The sequence below is a fragment of the Petaurus breviceps genome, unplaced genomic scaffold (genome assembly GCF_028583685.1).
Source record: "Petaurus breviceps papuanus isolate PSGF00001 unplaced genomic scaffold, PetGlider_PUasm1.0 128, whole genome shotgun sequence".
Lineage (NCBI taxonomy): Eukaryota > Metazoa > Chordata > Mammalia > Diprotodontia > Petauridae > Petaurus > Petaurus breviceps.
Genome location: NW_027185664.1, coordinates 7,476,173 through 7,500,795, shown reverse-complemented (window position 1 = coordinate 7,500,795; position 24,623 = coordinate 7,476,173). Strand labels below are relative to the sequence as shown.

Below are 24,623 nucleotides of genomic sequence, written 5' to 3'. Positions count from 1 at the left end.
GAAAAGATGAATCAAATGTAAAAACAAAAAACAATTTATTGAGCCATAACATCAAAATCTAATGAAAGAATATCAAGTTTTCCCCAATGCTAGAGAGGTTTCACTATTCCTAACTAAAAATTTTAGTTCTACAGCTAACTTCCTTGAGAAAGTTTTCTGTTTAATGGGCAAGTTGTTCAAATGAGCTTTAGTTAAAATTATTATGGCTGTATTTTCCCAAAGCAACTTTTATTCCTATAGGCAATTCCAAATGCCCTTTAGATTTTACTCTCTTAGCATGAGAAAACATCAGGATTTCAGCTTGGTACTTTAAGTTATGTCAAGAAGACATGTTTATTTGTAGTATTAAAACTCCCCATTAAGTGAAACATTTTACAGTTACCTATAAACATTCATTTAAAACTATTTACAATTTGTATTGTGGAAGATTTGTATATTGTAACCAATTTTATAGAAAAGTTACATAAACAATATAGGTCTGATGTCCAATCCTTTACAAATATGAAAAATCACTATCGCTGGGTTATCAAATCGTCAAGTATAAATAGTATGAGGTCAGCAATCGCAGTATGTAAGATGAGGCACTTTAACAGTCACCCAAAAAGGTAGTTGTGTACAAAGCTCCAACAGAAATAGCTCTGACTCTTCGCCTTGCCCTAAACTTCCGAAGGGATTCACTGGAGATTCTCGACATATAATCTTATATCTCTTGGCTCTCTGCCTCTACTTTACCCAAGGCAACGCAGCTAGGAGGTACATAAGAAATAAAGGCATCACTACAGTCCATTTAATGTGCAACAGTACATCAAAATGAGAAACTCTTCCTGGTACATGTGTTTCATGAAATGTTCGGCTTTCTGCGTGGTTTACACCCAGAAAGCTATATATTTAAACATATCATTCGTCTCCCAAAGCCAAAATCAAACCTATTTCTAGACAAAACAGAATCTCTACTCTCTTCCTAGACACACATCCTCAAAAGCCAGACTGACATTACTCAGTTATTTTAACTATACAATTATATGCGCCGTGTGTATTCTTATATAGTCATTCAATTTTTAAAATATTCAGGGACATTTTTAAAGTAAATGTAGTCAGGCTTTAAGGTTACAGCTCAAGATGACATCAGCCCTTGGCTCCTCAGAGACACCTGCCCCAGTTCTCCACATTGCTTCTGAAGCATCCTTCAAGTGAATACACATATTTTACGATTCCAGCCACACTCCTCTTCCCTTTTGTATTTTACCCCTGAACCATCATCTTTACATCTGCATCGTGTATTAGGCAGTGAACACAATGAATATTTGTTAAATGAATGAAATAACAGAAATAACTTTATTTAATGACACTAAAAGACTTTTAATTTCAAATACTATATATTTACCTAATGATTAATGTCCATATAGCCACAATAAATGAAATGGTGACTCACAAATGATTCAGAAGGCATAAAAATCTTGATATGGTAAATGATGAGACCTAGAAATTTTCAGTCCTATTATCTAATAGTTTGCAAGTAACATTTGTAGACAGTTGAATCTTAAGTCTATGCAAAAGATCATGTAAAATTCCTATTTCCCCAGATAACCAAGTGTTAAGAAAAATATTACATAATACAAACATGGGCACGTCAAAATCCATTCTTCCCAGTCCCTTGCATTTCAAATATCTATTGTATTAAATTGATATTTTCTCAAAAACAGATAACCCTTAATTTTGACAGTTTCTCAGCTTTAGAAATTTAACTGTCAGCCAGTATAACACTGGATATATTAAGTCTCCTAAAATCAGCAGCCAGAAAATTTCAAAACTAATGGAAAGTAAAAATTCTTACATACTTAAAATGACAAAAATTAAATTTGGCAAAAGTAATGACTTTTATTTACAAATACACGTATCAAGATTACAATAGAAACACTAGTGAAACCATGTGAACAAAAGCAATGATTTATTGGTAATGACATTAAAGGAAACATTGACAGTCTCTGGCTAGGGTCAAGCAATTATCCAGGAGCCGGAGATAAAGTGAAGATCCATTTTGATTGCAATAAGGTCTTTCCAGTGTCTTCTGAATCTTAATGGCTTTCTCCTTTCTTACCAACTACCTAGAAAAAAAAAAAGAAAAGTAACTCAATGCATAATTTGATTTGGAAATGTAGTATTTTAAAAATACAAACAAAACACCCCCCGTACACCCTACACACACAAAAAAAAAAACCACCAGCATTTTTTTCACTGCATCTTTTTGGCATGCAATCTATTTTCAATGATGGAGCAAATTGTGACCCCCAGTCACTAGGTTTCCAAGACTGCCAAGAAATAAATGGAAGACATGCAGGCTTTTTCTGGCTTTTCCACACAGCTTTCCAAGCAAGGTTGACAATTTAGAAAAGTTAACAAAACAAAAAAGCTCCTATATGAGTGAAGCAGAACACATTTTCCATACTATTAAAAAAAATTTTAATTAAGTGCCTATTGAAAAAAGTTTGAAGTTAACAGTATGCTAAATCCATCTCTTCATGCTGTTGACAGGTTTCTAAATTCTTCTACAATGTACAAACATGCAATAAAAAAATGATCAAAAACAACTAATTTCTGCAGCAGGGAGAGATGCTATTTTCCTTAATACACACTTTTCTAATAGATTTAGTTGTTTTCAGTTGGATCTGGCATACTGGTTTCAATAAACTTATAAAATTCTAAAAATGTTAAGGAGAACCTAGTTTCTCCCAAAAAAATTTAGAATTTTATCTCTGAATTAAAATATAACATTTACATCCTAATAGCACTTAATCCTAAAAGTCTACAATCAAAGAAAACTGCATTTCAACAGCAGAAATAAGTGAAAATAAAACACACTACAACTCACCACTTACAAACTGTCTCCTGACAACAGAAGCTTTGTATCATGCAACATTCATGCCAAATCAGCACTATATAGGCTGTTCCAAAAATCTTAAGTGTAGTTTTAAGCTATTAAACAGTAACTTTATTTCTTATCACAGTAGGCTTTAAAAGCTTAAAGTTGCATTCAAGACTTTTGAGATACCCTATATATGATAAATCTAAAAGGTAGCGAATATGGCTCAGCCTAACACAGTGAGGGACTAAGTTCAGAATGCCATCCATTGCTTCAAAGGTCATTTGACAGGTTTAGGGGACAGACTGGATGATCTCTAAGATCCCCCCTCGGATTTACCATTCTAGGACTCTAAGAGCAGGCTTTTATACTACAAAGGGGAAATTATTCTACTGACTAACAAAACCAGACTTTTAATTCCAGAAAGAACTACATCAAGAAACTTTAAAAACTAATAGTAGCATACAAAGTTTTAAGAACAGGAAATGGGGAAAGAAGTAAAGAGTGTTTAAGAACTATTGAGGCAATGAAAGAGATTAAATTCTATCACAAAATTTTTAAACAGATGATTAAAAGCATCTATTCTTTACTTGTATTATTGTGGCAACAAGCACAACAGTGAGCTTTTGGATTATGCAAACAACAAAACCAAAAAAACCCTCACTAATATATTAAATATTAAAATGTTAGCAGATGTGTAACAGTGAAGATACAAATCTGCATACTGGTTTCACAGGTTGATACCTCTCAACTTGCCAATGTGTATTCTCTGTAAAAAAAAGAAATTAAGCACACCAGTACATTGGGATTTCCCACCCCCAAGCCCTAAGCATCTTTTCTCCTTCTCTGAGTCCATACATCACTCCACTGACCAATAGCATCTAGGGTACATCAATACTGGGTGCTAAAGATTTCATTTTTTGGAAAAAATTCAGACTGCCTTCTATTTTAATATTTACCCCTATCCTATCATCTGGGCCTGAGCTTTCTGTTTTGCTGATAAAGAATACATCTTCAATCTAAATTCCTTAAGTTTAAAACACACATAAGTTAAATAAAAAACAAAAAAGAAGTAACTCTTAAAAGCCTTCTGATCTATCAGGATACAAAATCAATCAGAAATGAGGTAGCTTGCACCCCCTCTGCTCCCACCCTTCTCCAACCCTCAAGGCCTACCGAAAACATCATGAGAGTACAAAAGAACCTGAAAATGCTATCATGGGTTAAGCAATGTTTAATTTGCTAAATGAAAGCAACTAAAGGGTATATGATATCCTAAAACAAAAACTTCAGCAGCCTTCAGGCCTGATAATTTCATATCACATTAATTTAGCAAATGTAAAAATTAAGTAGAATTGTATTTCAAATTGCTATTCAAAGTACAACTTCTTAAAAATGCTTTATGAAATTAAGTACAAAACAGCAGAAAATTAAAAATTAACAGAAAGCAGTATAAGACACATGGTATGGTGAATAAATAAAAGCACTTAGTTGTAAAGAAAACCAAATTAATAGCCCAAGTGAGAGAAATTACTAAGGTGGGAATTGAAGAGAGATGGTTGATGAAATATGGATACAAAAAGGCTGATCCAGATGAGAGGAGCTGTAGAGAAGGCTCTTGCACCAGCAAAGGTGATGCTGTGGAAAGGGTGAGGGCAGACAGGTGCTAGATGAGCAGAGAAGCAAGGAGGGGAGCAGAGTGGGACAAGATCAATCTTTATATTCATTTAAAAAAATCTTCTGTGTTTTTAGTTCATTTGAGTTGGATTAATCAGCTGAAAAATAAACAGACAAAAGTGTTACGAAAATAGCTGGCAAATGTGAGTGGCCAATTTAGAGTATACGGGGAAGTAGAGTTTCATTACAGTAAAAAAAAAAAAAACCTGTGTGGCTTTTTATATGAGTGTCATTCCCACACAGAAATAGAGACAGAAGAAGTGCTACATCTTTGCTCATTTTGAAATACCTATTTTTTGCTCATTTAAAGGCAATTACAATTATTCGTTTTAATAAAAAGTAGCAAAACAAAGCAATCTACAAAAATGGTGTATTTTAGCACCAAAAAACCCCCACTCTCCAGACTTTAGACCACAAGCTTGTCATACTATATAACACTGGACATTTTATATTTTATTTTTCCCTCAAGTTTAAATTCGTAAAATGATCCTGCCTCTCTGGATACATAATAAAAACTAATTGTAATGCCTACTGCAACAATCCAATTTATAATCAATAATGGTAATTTTACCCATTTTAAATCAATTCTTATGCAGCCCAAGAAATCACATGACGGGAGAAAAGAGAGTTCTAAGGTAAAAAATTCAGTTCATATTCCAATACATATCCTTTAGCATTACCTGAACTTCAGTCATCTTAAAGATACATCAACAATACAATGAGAGTCAATTCTCTCCCCCACCCCAAAGATAATAAAGCTAAAAGATTCTTTTTTCTGCTCTTCAAAAGTTTTATAACAAAATATTCACTGCCATTTGCTCCACTACACACCAAATATTTCTTCACTATACTGAACAGAACTGCCTAGGTTAATTTTAACTTGATCTGAAAAAAAAAAAAAGTTTTATCCAGAAGTCCATTTAAATTTGATTAAGTAAACAAGGAAGAGAAAAGAATGTTGTACTTCTGGCCTTGTCAGCAAACCTCATGTTTTCCTGATTCTATGCCTTTGCCCATGCCATTTATTTCAATTTATAAAAGCCCATGGGGCAGGGGCTGCTGCTTGTCTATCTCCTCCAGTGCTTTTGCAAGCACACAAATATTTGTTGAATGAATGACATGGTCTCCCTCCAATCACAACTAAACAGCTTGGCTGAAGTCCCACTACCTTGCCATGAAGACTTTCCAGAGAACCTTTCTCTCTTCTGAACTTACAGCACTGGTTGCCTATGCTACTACTGACTGGTCTCTATGCCAATCTTGTAGTACCTTTGTGACATTTCTTTCACTATCACTGGTTGGGTAACTTTCCAAATGTCTTATTTAACTTTCCAAGTATTTATACCTCTGCCTCCCTAACTAGACTAGACCAGAATTCTTTTAGCTAACAGTAAATGTGTTTTAGATTTCATTTTTATTTCCAGTAGTTAAATAGTTATGTAAAGAGTAGGTGCTAAGTTTCATAATAGAACTCATATTTAAAACATAAGCATTTCTTACTCTATAGAATGTCAACTATCAATTCTAAAGAAAAACTCAAAATGAGTATCATAAAATCCCTACTTTTTGACTGATTTTTTGCTTTCAACCAACTGAACTGATATTGTATATACCACTGAAAAATCTTTGCTAAATACAACAAAATAAATAATTACAATAAGAAAAAAAAATTACTGCAGGCCTCCAAAAGGAAAAAAAAAAGTACATGTAATATTTAGTAAGGGCAAATAGGCAATCAACTCTTTTTTTTTTTTAAGCAATCAGGCTTAAGTAACTTGCTCAAGGTTACACGGCCAGTTATTTCTGGGTGTGGAGCTAAGTAAGTATCTGAGCTCGGATTTGATCCCCAGGTCATCCCAACACTGGAGCTGGTGCTCTTACTTCCTGAGCCACCTGGCCGCCCCTAAGCAATTGGAGTTAAGTAACTTGCTCAAGGTTACACTGCCAGGTGTTTCTGGGTGGGTGCTAAGTGTCTAAGCCCGGATTCAATCCCCAAGTCATCCCAACAATGGAGCTGGTGCTCTTACTTGCTGAGCCACCTGGCAGCCCCAGGCAAGTCAATTCTTATTAGCTCAACTTGTTATACTAAAAGAACAGGAATGGAGAAGTAAAACATAAGAAAAAAATGCAGAATATAAAATAATTTCAATAACAAAAACATTAAGTTAATGAGACAATTATATAGCAAAGTACTACAATAAATAAGCACACAGGTTGAGGACAGTATACTTGTAACACCTTGTTGGCCATCCTGAAAGAGGCAGGTCCTACATGGTCTTAAAAAAAAGAGAATGATATTGATTTGCCAAGTGAAAATAAAGGCGACTAGATTACGTGTGAGGGACAATGAAAGTAAATGCATAAAGACCAGAAGAAGACTGTAATAAATACAAGGAAAATGAGTATGGTAAGATGGGAGATGAAAGGTTAAAAGGTATATATGAAGTTTATGTGTGAATATACATAAAAAATCTTTGAAGTCAATTGTTAGTATAAATTGGGGGGGGAGGGGGGGCAGCCAGGTGGCGCAGTGAGTAAGAGCGCCGGCCCCCGGGATCGGTTCCGGCCTCAGATACTTGGCACCACACAAAATAACTGGCCATGTAACTTTGAGCAAGTTACTTAACCCCAACTGCTTAAAAAAAAATTGTGGTGAGGGATGAGGAACAATTACATGGGGCTAGAGTCAGAAAACTAGAAAAACAGAAACAAATTTAAGCCTTTTGCAGGGTTACTAATAACCTGCAAAGTGATTATAAGCAAGGACTTTAGGGGAACAGGGAACAGATGAGGCACAGCACAGCTAAGACCTGTTTAAACAAAGTGCCATTTGAGACTTAACAGCAGTCAGTCAACTGAGAACTGGTTTGTTTGGGTTTTTTGTTCTCACCAAAATTTCCCCCACTGGCAACAATTATTTTGTGACCATTCCATTTTATTCAATGTATCTAGGCATATAGTTATTCCCGTTTGAGATGATAAAATAGTTCCAGAAAGTTAATCATGCTTTGAACTATGACAATACTTAGGAATTTAATTTGATCATAGACTTACTTATAGATTCATCTAATGCAAACCTCATTTTTCAGATAAAAATGAGGTCCAGGCAGGTAAATGACTCGTCCCAAGCAGAGCTGAGATTTTAATCCAAGCCCTCTGACCTCAAATTTAGCACTCTTTCCAATATCCCACGGCTTTTCATCCAAACCCAGCTGATATTTATCATTGTTTTCAGTTTTATAACGAACATGTGATTCAATAGAACTATTTACAGTAAAGGATATGAGCACCCCTCACTCCCAAACTGGCTTCCTCACCTCCATTCTTTGGAACCAGCCCCTTCAAGGCTCAGTTTACCTCCTTCCTTCCAGAGAGCTTGACTGATTCCTGGTTGTTAGTCCCCACCCCAGTTACAGGTATTTATTTTATATATGCCCTAAATACTTAATCTGTAAATTAGATATGCTCCTTAATGCCAAAGAATGCCTCATGTATAGTGCTAGGGCCTGGCACACGATAGGTACTTAATCAACGTTTTTGATGGAATAGATGAATTCAGATCTTACAATACTTCTGGTGATAACCAGTTTCTATGCTTCTAGAATCCTAAACTTGAAGTAGCTACTGGTCTATTGGTATCAACAATGAATAGTTTTCTTATAATGGAGTGATGTATGTGTGCTCCAGACTGGGAGGATATCAGTCCTAGAAAAAACTTCTATTTAAAGCATCAAACCCTAGACCTCCAAAGCTACCACATATATCGAGTTCTCAATAAAGGTCAGTTGATATTAAAATATAAATTGTCTTTTTATATTAAGAATAAATACTACTGGGTCAGCTAGGTGGTGAAGTGAATAGAGCACTGGCTCTGGAGTCAGGAAGACGTGAGTTCAAATCCAGCCTCATAAACTTAACACAAAAACTAGCTGCGTGACCTTGGGCAAGTCACTTAATCCCAATTGCCCTCCCCCAAAAAAGGTTAAAAAAAATACTATAATATTTGAAAATCAGATTATTATAAAGTTCCATCTTGTGAAATACACTCAATTCACTTTTCTTTTTGAATTGCAGTATTTCTATACAGCAAATTCCTCAAAGTGCTTTGTTTTTAAAATACATCTTTAAATAAAACAACAATCGAAATCTCTGTACCACTGCCCTGCCCTTTAAGGGGCACTACAAGTTCACTACAAGGTGCTACTACTTGGCAGTCAAATATTCCATTTATGCCAACTCCTTTAAGCTCCAAATACTAGTGATATTAATGCCACCCACCTTTCTATCATTTCCCCTATAACTTGTCTAAAGTGCCATTATCTAATACCCAGTGTACCAAAAAGAACTAGTGTTAAAAATACAGCCACTAATTCCAGTAAAGTGCCTTTTAGCTGATGAGAAGATGCATTTCATTTGGTAATATAACTTTAATCCCTACGTGGAAACTCAAATTTCACATTGTTCCAGCATAGATGATCATAGATATCACTTAACAGTAACAAAATAAAACGTGCATACGTTTTCTTTAAAGAATAATCTTTAGGCTTTACATTTCCTCTAGGAAATTGTTATTTTGAGTAAACTTACTCGTTTGAAGTCATTCATATTTGTTGCTTGAACTGGAGTACCAATAAATGTAAAATATGAAATTCTTGTTGTTTCTTCTTCACCCTGATTGGACTGAACAAATAACTAAAATAAAGAAGAAAAAGAGTTTTTGACATCTACATTTACCAATGAATTTTTGACAAACATGCAACAAGCTAGATTTTTTTTTATACTTACTATATAATTTCTTTGAGGTTATATGTAAATTGTATTACAGGTAAAAGTAAATGGAATTAAAGAACAGAAGTGAAATTTAAAGAATGAGTTCCTATGACTGTACCTTTCAAGGGTCTTCTTATACCCTGACTTTCATTCACTTAGCTCTTCTAGTTCCCTACCCTGGCATTCAGACAGTGTAAGACAGACAGACAGACAGACACAGACACAGACACACACACACACACAGACACACACACACACACACACACAGACACACACACACACACACACACAGACACACACACACACACACAGCAAAGTCTCATGCCTTAATAAGAAAACATAACTGTTGATGGAATGGCAGAATTTCTGATGTCTTCAGAACCCACTGTTGAAAGTTTCATGTCAAATGTCATCTCCTTGAAGGCAGGGGCTATTTTCATCTTTGTCTTTGTGTCCACAGCACCTAACACAATGCCTGGCATACTGTTGCCATTCAGGCGTTTCAGTGTGGACTGGCATATAAGAGGTGCTTAAATACTTGCTGAATTTAACTGATAAAAAATGTAACTCTTCAGATGCCTCAGAAAGGATCCCTGTCCTTCTTGTTCTAAATCCTGTGCTGCCTGATATTTAAGCTTTTTAAGACATTTAGGAAAAAAAAAAACATTACCTGAAAAATATTAACTGATAGGACAAGACCAGTCTTATTTTTTTACATTAGCTTACTTTCTCACTTTATACAAGGAAGTTTATCTCCCAAAGGGCAAAAATAGTCAGAAAACTACAGAACCTATATCAATCACATGTGCAAGTCATTGAAGGCCTCATCTACTCTCCAACTCCCTTCACATACACTTCATCTAACAACTACAGGGTGTATCAAACAAAAAGAGCTAACAGAGCAGGAATCTCATCCTAAAGAATCCTGGGCTTGGGGGTACTCTCCTGACATATCCTGGGCCACAAACAGGTACTGAGGAAAACAACTGTTTCTATTATGGGCAAGAATATATCACAGAAGTTCAAAAAGACCTTGGAGGGAGGTACAGCTCCAAGCCAACATAGGACGCCCCCTTCTGCTGAAAGGTTTACATCTAACTGTTGTGAATTTTTTGCTTTTTCTTTGACACTTCCAACTTCTGCTTCTTTTTTGGATTCACCTGATATATAGTAGATTTTGTTACACCACCTTATTTCTATGTATGTCTTTCTTTTTCAGCTTTATTTCTTCTTGTAAGCAAAGGATTGTGAGATCTTTTTGCTTATTCAATCTAGCACTCTCATTATACTGAATTATTTAATCCATTCACATTTAAAATTATGTTAGGTTTATATTTCCCTCCATTTGTTTCTAATAGCTTTTTGGGGGGGTTCCTATTCCTTTTTCTTTTTTGGGGGGGAGGGGGAAAGGTAGGCCATCAAGGGTTAGGTGACTTGTTCAAGGTCACATTGTTAATAAGTATCTGGGGTCAAATTTGAACTCAGGTCATCCTGATTTCAGTGCTCTCTCCAATGTACCACCAAGCTGTTCCCCATTCCTTTTTAAAGTCAGGACTTTGTCCCTTCAGTTATTTTTTAAATCTACTTTAAGGCAACCCAATTCCCATAGGCTCTCATTTATTCCTGTTCTCTAATTTGGGGATTTTTTGTTATTAATTCCTTTTTCTTTCTTTTATCTAATTACCTAATTTTCCTCATACATAACCATAAAAATACTACAGATAACAAAACTGAAAATCAGGAAGATTTCTTTAGGTGACTTGCCCAGAAAATGATAGTAGTAGCAGCTGTAGTTATAGCAGAAGCCAGCATTTATACAGGGCCTACTATGTGCCAGACACATACTAAGTGCTAATAGGTACTTCACATTTGATCTTCACAACAACGCTAAGAGGTCATTCCCATTTGACAGATAAAGAAATAGGCAAACAAGGTTAAGTGACTTGCCCAAGGTCACACAGCTAATAAGTGCCTAAAGTCAGATTTTAACTCAACTCTTCCTGAATATAATCCCAGGGCTCTATTCACTGCACTATCTAGTTGCCTATATTAAGTGTCCAGGATTCTTTGCACTCTTTTCAAAGTCTACTGGTCGGGGGGTGGCTAGGTGGTGCAGTGAATAGAGCACCGGCCCTGAAGTCAGGAGGACCTGAGTTCAAACCCGGCCTCAGACACTTAACACAAAAAATAGCTATGTAACCTTGGGCAAGTCACTTAACCCCAACTTCCCACCCCCCACAAAAAGCAAAAAAAAAAAGTTGCTATAAAGTCTACTGGTATCAGAGCTGCCTCTGCAACACTGTTGATAACTGATCATACAGTCTCCAGAAGGAATCTCCAATTCTGAAAAGCTTACTACTTAATAAGGTTAAATAGAGAGCTCTAATTGTTAAAAGTTTTATATCAGTCTCCCTATAATTCATACCCACTAGCCCTACTTCTGCTTTCTATAGCTACACAGAAATTTTAAAAATTTTAAAGAATTAAATATATCTTTAAATAATTTACTTTTTTAAAAGGTTGATTCAAGTTAAGCCAACATTTTTCACATGTATTTTATGACATTTCAAAACCTGAAAAACTGGCTAGTCCATAATTTCTCCCCCAACCAATACTGCCTATATTTTTGAGGGTGGCAGAGGAATCCACAAGTTTAAAAGAGAAAAATTAAATTAGCTTAGTATATATAAGAAAGGAAGTCACTAAATGTGACTGACTAGTTACGTAAGTTGATTTTAGAATCACTATATTTAAAAATGAACTGTCATTAACAAATTTTTTTGATGCTTTCATGAAATATTACTTACAGTTACACTGTTAACATTTTGGAATTTAACATAACGAAGCTGGACAATACCATCTTCTTTAATGTCATCTTGTGTTAGCTCCAGGGCTTGGGTTGGTTCGCTTCTTTCTGCCTCTTCAAAATCCATTGATCGGGGTAGATTGATAAAGATTTTTATATATTTAGGACCCTGACCTATTAAAAAAAAAGAAAGAAACAACACATTTTTTAAACCTCCAGATGAGGAACTTTCTAGGGAAATCTTTATATATTCTGCTAACACCCAATAATTATTCAGATCCTAAGATTTAAAAAGTGATATAAGTGGAGACATATGAGTAAGAGGGCCTTGAAATAAGAAAGTCGCCAAATTTAATTTTGGGGATATTTTCAATTTCAATGGGATATCAACATTAACAATTCGCCCTAACTTTCAGGGCATACAAAAATACTTAAATTTGGATGGAAGAATCAGAAACTAGGATGATAAAGGATCCTTAAAGGTCATAAACTTTAGAACTAAAAGGGACTTTGGAGATCTAATTCAATACCATTTTACAGAAAAGGAAACTAAGGCCTAATGAAATAAAATAATCAAGACCCTAAAAGCAGGAAAGCAATATCTGTCTTGAAAAAAATTTTCTATAGAATTTTTTAAGTGTTTCAAATTTATAAACCAACTTCAAATGGTACAGTTTTGTAGACAAAATATCTAAAAAGAGAGAAAAATATAAGCTGACATTTGGAGAATAACTTGAAATTCAATCAGCTTTAAAAAAAAAAATAAGGTCACTTTAACCAGTTAACTCCTCAGAACTGAGAAATTATCTGTTTGCTCAAAAAGGTTGAATCCTTCCAATTCTGGAATTATATGATGGTCAAAATTTCCTTTCTTCCCTAACTTTAATATCTAATAATCTCAAAACAAGTAATTATTTCTTATTACTGAAAAGTCTTAAATATGTGCTAACTATTCACCTTATCTATTATCAGGCAGAATACGTTGCCATATTGATTAAGGAACTGTTACCTCTAATAACCTAGGTTTCCAAAGCTAAAATCAGGCCTATTTGGAATCCTGAGGAGTCCACAGACTTCACCTCTATACTGGTCTTTCAAATCATTGAGGAGGAAAAGAACTTTCCACCAAAGGATCCAAAAGAATAGTAAAGTAAAAAAAAACTAAACAAACACCTAGCATCTTCATGCCTTGGATTCCGTCTTTAAAATATTAATATTTAACTTCAAATATATTTCCCTTTTGTAATCCCCAATTTTAAAATATTCCCATTTTTTTTAAATCCCATTTCCTTGAATCCATCATAAATGTCCATGCTCACTATTCATCATCAACTTAACCACTTCATTTCAAGAAGCAGAATTTTGTTCATTCAATAAGCATTCATTCAATATGTATACTATGTGCAGAGCATTGTGTTAGGCATTGGGGAGCAAAAAAAAAATAGATTAGCTCAAGAAAATAGAGTTTGTTGTTAAAAAACAATGCAACCTGATTTCAACACAATGACCTATCAAAATTTTATAACAACATTAAATCATAAAGAATGTGTTTAAAGTTTATTTTTAGGCTGAACCAATTTTTTATCCACCTCAACTATGGTAGATGTGCCACGCCAGCAGATTTAAAATCAATACTAGAATTCTGAATGCAAAATAAAGTTTCTGTAGTGAGCAGTAAATAGTACTCCTCAGTTCATGTCATTAAAGATGTCAAACACTTCATGCCCATGTACTTCTTCTTAGCCAAAAGATTTAAGAAAATTGAATAACTAAAAATTTTAAAGCTAACAGTCTAAAGAAGGGCAATATTTACTCACCATTATCTGGCCCTTGAAATTTCATGGAATAAAGCTTAACAGGCTGATTGAAAGCCACAGTAATAAGCAGCTGTGAAGAAAATATAAAGTTTCATCATCAAGAAACGCTTAAGCAGTGATAGGAAAAAAAAGTCCAACACTTTAATTCACATAAAATATCAAAGACTGGCAAAAAAAAAATTACTACTATAGGTATGCATACTTTCACATTAAAAATCTCTCAGTCACCAAAAAGTTGGAAAAAAGAGAAATGTAAAACATTTCAATTTTCTCCTAATATCCCTCAAAGTAATAATAATAATAATAAAATATGTAAATAGTTCGCAATACAAGCAATGTGGGAAGACAGGAACACATATACTATTGGTGGAACTGTAAATTAACTATTTTGAAAAATATTTTGATATTATCCAAGAAAAATAACTCAACTGTTCATAAATCATTTGACTATCCCAATACTAAGCATATATACCAAAAAAGTCAGAAACAGGCCCTCTACATACTACAATATTCACAGAAACACTTCATGTGGTCGAAAAAAATCTGAAAATGAGATATGCACCTATCAATTAAGGGAACAGCTGAACAAATTATGGTATATCAATGTAATGGAATATATCTCACCATAAGAAAACATGAACATGAGTAACTAGGTATGATAAATCTTTCATGAACTCATGCAAATCGTGTGTTATACTTTTTCAAACTGTTAATTATCTTGAATTGGTTTTTTTCTCTTTTTATTCTTTGCTATGAGGGATTAACTCCAGCAAGGGATAGGAGGAACTTTAAAGGATATAAAAACAAAAGATATGAATAAACATTTTTTTAAAGTGCTTTCTTTGACCAGAATCTCAGAAGCTACTCCTGGCAAGCTTTCCAGGAACAAAATGACTGGAAACTTGTTTGTCTCTTTTATGTTTTATGATGTCAGGGAAGAGACATTTGAGACTGAAGAGTTGGGAGCAAGTTTCCTTTTCTTAGTTCTAAATACTCATCAAATTTCTACTCATAGATCCCTTAACACTTAGTATTGCTTCCAAATTTTAAGTTAAACATTAAATACCTGTTCATCACAGTCAGATTCCAAGAAGGAAGGGTCTTTGCGTAAACAGTTATCAAATCCATGCTCATCACTTTCGTTAAGACATTCACATCCAGCTTTGTTAATAAAGGGCATTAAATCCATCTGGGGAAAAAAATTGAGATTTTAGGGAAAAGATCTAATACCAAAACCTTAAAAATTTTAAAAAAAAATTTATCACAATTCTTCTCATTATAAGTTTTAAAAGGAAATGTATACATCATTTGTAATAATCTTTATAATAATTTGTAATAATACACTCTTTCCCCTTCATCACCAGATACCACTCAAGTGCCCCAACTATACATCAAAGATCAAAATGCCTAAGTATTACTATAGATATTAAAAAAAAACTTGATACTTTAAAAAATACAGCTATCTATGTGACAAGTACATCACTTAATTCTGCAGAATAAAACAATCTTCAATTATGGAGGAAAAAAGTACTTAAATTGAGTGCTATTTATTTACCTTGACCACAGAACAATAAGAATTAAAGTCTAGGTCCCCAAGTTGTGGCCCTTTGATTGAGCCCAAACTTCACATAACAAATCTCTTTAATAAAAGGATTTATTCTGTAAAACTTGGACTCAGTCAAAAGAACACACCCAAGAACCTAGAAGGCCACATGTGACCGCAAGGCTAGAGGTTCCTAACCCCTGGTCTAAAGGCTTGGCCCATTCAATAATAATTTAGAAACAACTCACTAATCCACAGACTGAAAATGATTTAACTATATTTCTCAAATTCAGTTCTAGTAGACTAGAGTATAGCAATGCGAATTTAAGATCTACATACAATCTTTAAAAATCCTACTTCTTTTTTCCCTTTTTTTTTTATTGTCAAGGATCACAACAGAATAGAATGAGTCGAATTTAACAGGATCAAGTATACAGTTAAGTATATTACAATGTCATTCAAAAAGATCAACTTCACAAGAGCAGTTTGGGGAAATGATGAAATAAAATTTCCTATGAAAAGGTGGCAAACACTAGAAGCTTTCCCAATAAATACAGGAATAAAGCAAAAATGCTCATTTCTCTGCTATTATTTGAAACAGTTTTAGAAATGCTAGCAATAATCCACATCCAGAGAAAGAACTTTATAGAGTCTGAATGCAAATGGAAGCACAGTTTGCCCTCCTTTTTTTTTGTTTTGTTTTTTTCTTCTTCCTTGTGGTTCCTCCAGTTCTAACCCTTCTTTATATCATGACTAATGTGAAAATATGTTTAATATGAATGTATAAATAGAGCCTATATCAGATTGCATGTCATCTTGGGGAGGGGTGAGGAGAGAGAAGGGAAGAAAATTTTAAACCCAGTATCTTATGGAAGTGAATGTTGAAAACTAAAATGAATTATTTTTTTTAACGCTAGCAATAGCAATAAGAAGATAAAGAAGTCAAAAGGCATAACGATTAGCAAAAGCAAAACTATGCTAGCTGATGTCATAATGGTTTACTGAAAAAACCCTAAAGAATCTATAAAAAAAAAAATAAGACAATTAATAGCATCAGTAAAGTTGCAGGGGACAAAATAAACCCACAAAAACACTATTTCTACACAGTATTTACAAAATTTAGGAGGCAAAAACAGAAAGGGAAATTCCATTCAGAATAGCTACAAAATGCAAAAATATCTAAGATAATCTAACAACCTATCCTACCAACAGCTACAAAAACAAAATACATCTTAAATAAACTTATATTAGATGCTCATGGCTGAGCCAGGTAAACACAAGAAAAGTGACAATGCTACCAAAATTAATTCGCTCAATTAGTGCTATCTCAAAGTACCAAAAGAATACTTCAGTTAGTCAAAATAATAACAAAATTAGGAGAAACAAAAGAGCTAATGAAAAATAGCAGAAATGAAGGGCAACAGCACTTCCAGATCTTAATCTACATTATAAAACAGTATCCCAAAAAAAACCTGGTACTGGTAAAGAAAAAGGACTAGACAAGAAAAAAGAGAAATTAACAGAATTCAATAACCCTAGTGTTGAGTAAATTCCCTGTTTCTTTAGGAAAGTTACTCCTTATTTGTCTAGAAATGCTCAGAAAACTGGAAAGTATTCTAGCAAAAATGTGATTTAAAACATCTTAGATCACATTTCATAAAAAATTCAAAACGAATACATGACATAAACATGAAAGATGATATTAAGGAATTAAAGGCAGACTGCATAATTCTCACAGTTATGAGTTAGGGTTGAACGCTTAATCAACAAGGCTATTAAAAAATAATTACAATTACCTGAAATTGAAAACCTTTTGTATAGAGAAATTTAACATAACAAGAATAAGGAAAGTAAAGGGGGGAAGGGACTTTGCATAATTTCGGAGAAAGGTCTTGGTAGCCAAGATACATAGGACACTAATACAAATATTTACTGCCAAAAGCATATTTATTTCCCAATGAATGGTCAAAAAAGATCTTTAAAAATTCCCCAAAGAACTGGAAACTATTAATCATCATAGGAAAGAAAACATCCAATCTCTATTACTAAAAAAATATGCTAATCAAAACAACCCTGAGGTTTTATCTTACACCCAGGAATTTACAAAAATGATGAAATAAATAAAACAATGTTGAAAAGGTCCAGCAAGCAATGAACAAGTATCAAGCACTTACTACCTGCTAGGCACTGCATTAAGTATTAGGAATACAAAGAATGTTAAGTATATTAGGAATACAAAGACAGACAAAAACATTATCCTTGTGTGTAAGGACCTCATATTCTGATGGGAAAGACAACATGTCAATAGATGCCATATATGTAAAGTAGATGGAAAGTAAATTCAGAATGAAGGTACTGAGGAATGGAATGAACCAGGATAGGTCTCTTGCAGAGAGTGGAATCTGAAAGAAGCCAGGAGGCAAAGAAAAGGATGGAATATACTGTTCAAAGAACAAGTGGACCCAAAGAGATAGATGACAGTGTATGGCAGAAGGTAAGGAGTAGAAAGACTGGAAAGGTCAGAAGGAGAAAGGTTTTAAAGGGTTTTAATAGCAAAAGACTTTATAGTTGCTTCTTGGAGTAACAGAGGGCCCTAGAGTTGCCAGGTAGTGTGCCAACATGGCCAGACCTGCACTTTGGGAAAAGGAGATGAGGGGAACAAAAATCAAAGTGGAGACTTGAGACAGGAAAAAAAATTAGTAGGTTACTGAGCTTAGGCAAGAGGTTATATGAGCCCGAACTAGGGTGGCACCTGTATGAAGAGAAGGGGATGTATGTAAAGGTAAATTGGTTAGGTGGTGTGAATGCAAAGTTGTTGAGCCTGGGTGAAAAGAAAAATGGAAATAGTTAAGCTGGGAATAAGGGTGGGTTTGGGAGTAAAGACAATTTGTTTTGGATATGCTGAGTTTAAGAGTTTAAGAATTTCAGTATTCATAAATATAGACACAGAATACCGTGGCTAATGATAAGAACAAGGTATGACTTTTAGTTTGAGATACCCAAAAGACAGGTGGATGATTGGGGCTCTGGGGAGAAACAAAGGCTGGAAATATAGATCAGGGAATCATCTACAAAGAGACAATAATTTAACAAAGCTGATGTGAATACCAAACATGATAGTACAGAGCGAAAAGAGGGTTTAGGATGGAACCCCACCATTAACAGGGGTGAAACACATGAAAATCTACCAAAGAGGACAGTGAGAAAGAATAGTCAACATGTTTGCATACTCATAACTCTCTAAGGGAGGTACTATTATTATCCCCATATTACAGAGAATGAAACTGAGACTGAGGCGCTCCCAGGGGCACACAGCAAATAAGTCTCTGAGACAGGATGCACACTCAAATCTTCCTGACTCCAGGACCAACGACAGTATCTTCTCATAGCTTCCTAATCTCCTAAATCTACAGTATAAAGAGAGTTATCAAAAGTGTAAAAGGCTGCAGGTCAAGGAAGAGGACTGAGAAAAGGCCTTAAGATTTGACTACATGGCTCTAAATCACTACTGATAAGGGAAGTGCAAATTACAACAACTGAAGTGCTACCACACACCTATCTGACTGGCTAATATGGAAAAAAAAAAAAAAGAAAATGATACATGTCTGAGAAGATGTGGGTAAACCAGAACACTAATGCATTGTTGCTTGAGTTGTGAACTGATCCAACCATTCTGAAGAGCAATTTAGAACTATGCCCAAAGGACTGTAAAACTGAATAATAGGCTTTGATTCAGCAATACCACTACTAGGTTTGTATCCCAAAGAAGTGATAAAAAAGGGAAAACAACCCACGTGTACAAAAATATTTATGGTAGCTAATTTTTATGGTGGCCAAGAATTAGAAACTGAGGGGATGCCCATCAATTGGGGAATGGCTGAACAAGACGTGGTATATGAATGTAACGGAATACTATTGTGCTATAAGAAATGATGAGCAGGCAGACTTCAGAACTAATGCTGAATGAAGTGAACAGAACCAGGAGAACATTGTAACAGCAACATTTTGCAATGCTCAACTTTGGTAGACTTTGCTCTTCTCAGAAATACGACGATCTCAGACAATTCTGAAACATTCATGATGGAAAATGCTAACTCCATCCAGAAAAAGAACTACGGAGTGTGAGTGAAGATCAGAGCAGACTATTTTCTCCTTTTTTTGGATTTTCCCCTTTTGTTCTGATTCTTCTTTCACAACATGACTAATGTGGAAATATGTTTCATATGACTGGACACATATAGCCTCTATCAAACTGCCTGCCATCTTGGGGAATGGGGAGAAAAAAAATTTGGAACTCAAAATCTTATAAAAGTGAACATTGGGGGTGGCCAGGTAGCACAGCAAGTAAGAGCACCGGCCCCAGTGTAGGGATGACCTGGGATCAAATCCAGGCTCAGACACTTAGCACCACCTGGCCATGTAAGCTTGAGCAAGTTACTTAACCCCAATTGCTTAGGGGCGGCCAGGTGGCTCAGCAAGTAAGAGCACTGGCTCCAGTGTTGGGATGACCTGGGGATCAAATCCAGGCTCAGACACTTAGCACCCACCCAGAAACACCTGGCCGTGTAAGCTTGAGCAAGTTACTTAACCCCAATTGCTTAGGGGTGGCCAGGTGGCTCAGCGCATAAGAGCACCGGCTCCAGTGTCAGGATGACCTGGGGATCAAATCTGGGCTCAGATACTCAGCACCACACCCAGAAATAACTGGCCGTGTAACCTTGAGCAAGTTACTTAACCCCAATTGCTTAAAAAAAAAAAAGTGAACATTGAAAACTATCTTTTACATGTAACTGATAAAAATAAAATACTGTTAAGTGGGGGAAAAGTTTTTAAAAGAAAATTTGACAATTTGGTCACTGGTAATTTTAGAAAGGGCAATTCCAATGGAATGAGCCAGGTCAGCAACCAAAATGCAGAATTCTGAGAAGACAGAGGCTCCCAGTGAAGATGGTTTTCTCAAGGAGTTTAGCCAAAAAGAGGAATAGAGATACAGAACTATGAGCTATGGGGATGACTGGATTAAGCAAGGGTTTCTGTTGTTTTTGTTGTTAAATGAATGTTGTTAAAGGATGAGAGAGACATGGTTGTGCTTACAGGCAGAAGGGAAGTGATCAGAAAAGGAAAAGACTAAAGATTAGGGATGGTAAATGGGAGCACTCACCTTTATAAGGGAATGTGTGAGACTGGAAAGACCATGTCTTCAGACAAAAGAGGACGAGGAGATAATAGGGGAAAATAGCCAAATGGCATGAGAAAACAAAAAGAGAAAAGGAAGCAAATGGTGTCAATTTTTTGATGAAATTTTAGAATTCCTCAGTTGAGAGGGTGAGGAAGTTGAAGAAAAGTTTCGAACACTTTCTCTCGCAAGTAGAAAAAAGAATCAGGTAAGGAAGTGTCAAAAGATTGCCTTATTGTAGTGAAATGTCCAGATGAGATAATGTAATAAATCTGCAGTGGACCTAATCAAAACTTCTGTGATTTTTCTCTAGTTCCATTCAGCAGCTGGTGAATAGATACAAGTAACGTGAAAGGTAGGAGTAATCTAAGGCTGGCTTTTGGCAAAGCATAACTGGTAATTTCACAGAGGTCAGAGGATTCAAGATTAGTAGATATTACAGTGTTGAATTGGTTCAACCAAAGGGCAGAGATAAGAAAAAGAGGAAAAAATAGTCAGAAAAGGGAAACGGCAGAGGGAATTGTGGGAAGATGGTGGAATAAGGCAGGAAACTACTGGATTCCTCCAAATAACTTAAAATAATGCCTTAAAGTGAATTTTAAAGCAGCAGAAATAATTAAAAGTTGGAAAAAAGCAGTTGTCCATCCTAACCTTGGGAAGGTGTTAGAAAAGATGACCTCCTGAGGTGGTAGTCTGGCTGGAAGCACAGATGCTGCTGGGGAGATTCCACCATGTCTACAAAAAGCAAGCCCTGGGGACAGTTTATCTGGTACTAGAGCTAAGAAACAGAATGATGTATCAGTGGAAGAGAAGGGATATACAATACAGACTGGTTATAGCAACCTTGTGTTTAACATACATAAAGGTTTAAGCTTCTGGGATGAGAATTCACCATTTGGTAAAAAAAAAACTGCTAGGAAAACTGGAACGCAGTCTGGCAGAAACTAGGTATAGATTATTTTAACACCATTTACATAAAGAGATGTCACAAGTAAATCAGAAAAACACGGAACGTTATCTATCAGATTTATGAATAGAAGAATTTATGAATAAATAGGAGGAAGACAGCACGGAGATGTAAAACTGATAATTTTGATTACCTTAAATTAAAAAGGGGTTATTCAAATAAAGTCAATGCAGTCAAGAATAGAAGGAAAGCAGAAAACGGGAGGGGGGGGAATTTATAGACAATTTCTTAAATAAAGATCTCATCTCAAATATCTACAGAATTTTGTCAAATTTATAAGAATATGAGTCATTCCCCAATTGATAAATGGTCAAAAGATACAAAGAGGCAGTTTTGGGGAGAAATCAAATATATAGTCATACGAGAAAATGCTCTAAATCATTACTGATTAAAGAAATACAAATTAAAACAACTTTGAGGGCTACCATCTCACACCAACAAGATTGGCTAAAATGACAAGGGCAAAACGACAAATGCTGGAAGGGAATATGGAAAAATTATACACTACTGATAGAACTATGAACTGATTCAACCATTTTGGAGAGCAATGTGGAATTATACCAAAAGAGATGTAAAACTATACCAAAAGAGATGTAAAACTACATATAACTTTGACCCAGCAACACTACTATTAGGTCTGTTTCCCAAGGTGATCAGGGAAAAAGTAAAAGAACCTACATGTTCTAAAATGTTTACAGCAGCATTCTTTGGGATGGCAAAGAACTAGAAATTGAGGGGATGCCCATCAATTGGGGAATGGCTGAATAAGTTGTGGTATATGATTGGGAAAGGATACTACTATCTGTAAGACAGTGCTATAAGAAATGTTGGGCAGGTTGATTTTAGGAAAACATGAAAAGATCTACATGTAAAAAAGAGTGAAAGGAATAGAACAAAGAGAACATTGTATATAGTAACAGCAATATTGTTCAAAGAGTAACTGAATTACTAAGCTATTCTGAGTAATATAAATATTCAAATCAACTACAAATTACCTATGAAGATATTATTTACTTCTAGAGAAAGAAATGATATCTGGAAATATGCATGGTATGGGTTCACATATCTATGACAAATGTTGGCCTTCTCTGGTTCAGGATTAGGAAAGGAGGGAAAGACAGATCAGAACTCAAAATGTAACAAAAAACAAAAGAAAATCTAAAAAAGAAATTTAAATAAAAGGGTGATAACCTGCAAAAACCAGCAACAACAAAAACAAAACCACTGAGGAATGGAAGGAATGAAGAGAAGATAAATAACAGCACTGGGGCTCTAAGGCACATGAAAATGTGTAATGATCAAAGATAATGATCCCATTAGGAATTTGAGCATTAAGAGATACAGACATAGAACACTATGGTCAATGAATAAGAGTATAACCATCTCTGTGTGTGGTGGAAGTGAAGAATAGACCATGGTAACTGAACAGAATTAGGCTATTGGAGGGAACAGCAACATGTATGTTGAAATTCCCTGGTATAAAGATAGGGCTTGGGGTAGAAAGAAAAATCAAGTCAGGCTGAGCTCACCGAGGAAGTGAAGATGCACTGTGAAGTGATCCAACCATTCTAGAAAAGAATATGGAATTAAGAAAAAAAAATTACTAAAATCTCCATAACCTTAGTCGCAGAGATTCCACTGCCTTCCTTAGAAGTAAGGCCCCCGGAGGATTATCAAAAAGGAAAAGCACCACATGCACCAAACTATTTATGGAAGCACTTTTTGTTGTAGCAAAACAGGAAATAAAGTAGATGGCTACCAAATGAGAATGGATAAATCAATTACAGCACGGGAATACGTAATGGAATATTACTGTGTCATAAGAAACGATGCATATTATGAATAAAAAAAAAAGATGGACTTCCAAAAATTAATTCAGAGTGAAGTCAAGCAGAGACAAGAAAAAATACACACAATGCCCACAACAATTATATGCATAGTACAATTAAACAATAAGAACAATGCTGCAAAGTTATAGCAACAAAGCCTTACCCCAAAAAAGATGAGAAGAAAACTAGTCCTTCCTCCAATTTCTTTGGAAAGGGCAGTGGTGGGGAACTGTGTGTGGGGAACATTACACTTAGTGTCATACTGATATGTTGGTTAGTTTTTTTAATTTTTGTTTTCCTTTCTCCTCTTACTCATTTTATAAGGGATGACTCTCTGGGAGGGCAGAAGGAGAGAGAAAATGGAAAAGTGGTATAAAAACAAAAAACATCATAAAACACCCAAAATCTAATGGGTTAACTCTGTGATATGGCTCCCAAAATAGTAGCATGATACTGAGCTCCATTAAGAGAAACAATATTCAGTCCTGTGTACCACATTTTAAGAAGGAATGGAGCACATCCGAAGGAGGGCAACCAGTATACGTAAGGGGAATTCTGCTACACTAAACACAGTATTAAAAACTGGAAATGTCGAGTTTGGAAAAGATTTGGAAAATACTTGTGTATGTTTAAGTATCTGAAGAGGCGACTTGTGGAAGGAAAAGGGATTCTACTTGCTTTGCATGGTTGTAGAGAACAGAACTAAGAGTAGTAGACAAAGGTCAATCAGCTCCAACAAAATATGTTCTTTCCAACATAAGATTACATAATCATAAAAAACTAAAGTTTTTTCCGTATTTATAAATATTCACTCATGTCAAATATATAGCAAAGTAGTAACATTCTCTTCTAATACTGCAAAAACCACATTTTTCAATAAAGTGAACTAAAAACCAAATTTTTGTTAGAAGCAACAAGCTAAGCTCATTTCTTTTTTCAGAATAAAATGACAACCTCTGTGTATAGCTGAAGTTCAGTACAGTAATTCATAGAAACTGAGTAGATTTGGGGAGTTAACATTATTTGAGGAAATGGTTAAAAAAAGGTTTTCCTCATAATGTTTATGGTTTTTTATATTACTATAAAAGACGTTTCCCAACAATATTCTTATATAGGTACATTAAGTTATATTCAATGAAATCCCAGGGTTCCAATAAAGTTATTTACCTCAAAATACT

At 35.0% G+C, this 24,623-nt stretch overlaps 1 protein-coding gene across 1 annotated transcript in view; it reads right to left on the bottom strand.

The window, feature by feature from the left end:
• Nucleotides 1–1,303: 1,303 nt before the first annotated feature.
• The window catches only part of LOC138171978 (thioredoxin-like protein 1), a 49,354-nt gene continuing 26,034 nt past the window's right edge, over nucleotides 1,304–24,623 (bottom strand). The window contains exons 4-8 of the mRNA XM_069101583.1: nucleotides 14,997–15,119; nucleotides 13,931–14,000; nucleotides 12,115–12,287; nucleotides 9,125–9,229; nucleotides 1,304–2,105 (exon numbers count right to left, since the gene is read on the bottom strand). Of these exons, the coding sequence (XP_068957684.1) occupies nucleotides 2,076–2,105; nucleotides 9,125–9,229; nucleotides 12,115–12,287; nucleotides 13,931–14,000; nucleotides 14,997–15,119 (501 nt within the window). The 3' untranslated portion in view covers nucleotides 1,304–2,075. The remainder of the gene's footprint in view (nucleotides 2,106–9,124; nucleotides 9,230–12,114; nucleotides 12,288–13,930; nucleotides 14,001–14,996; nucleotides 15,120–24,623) is intronic.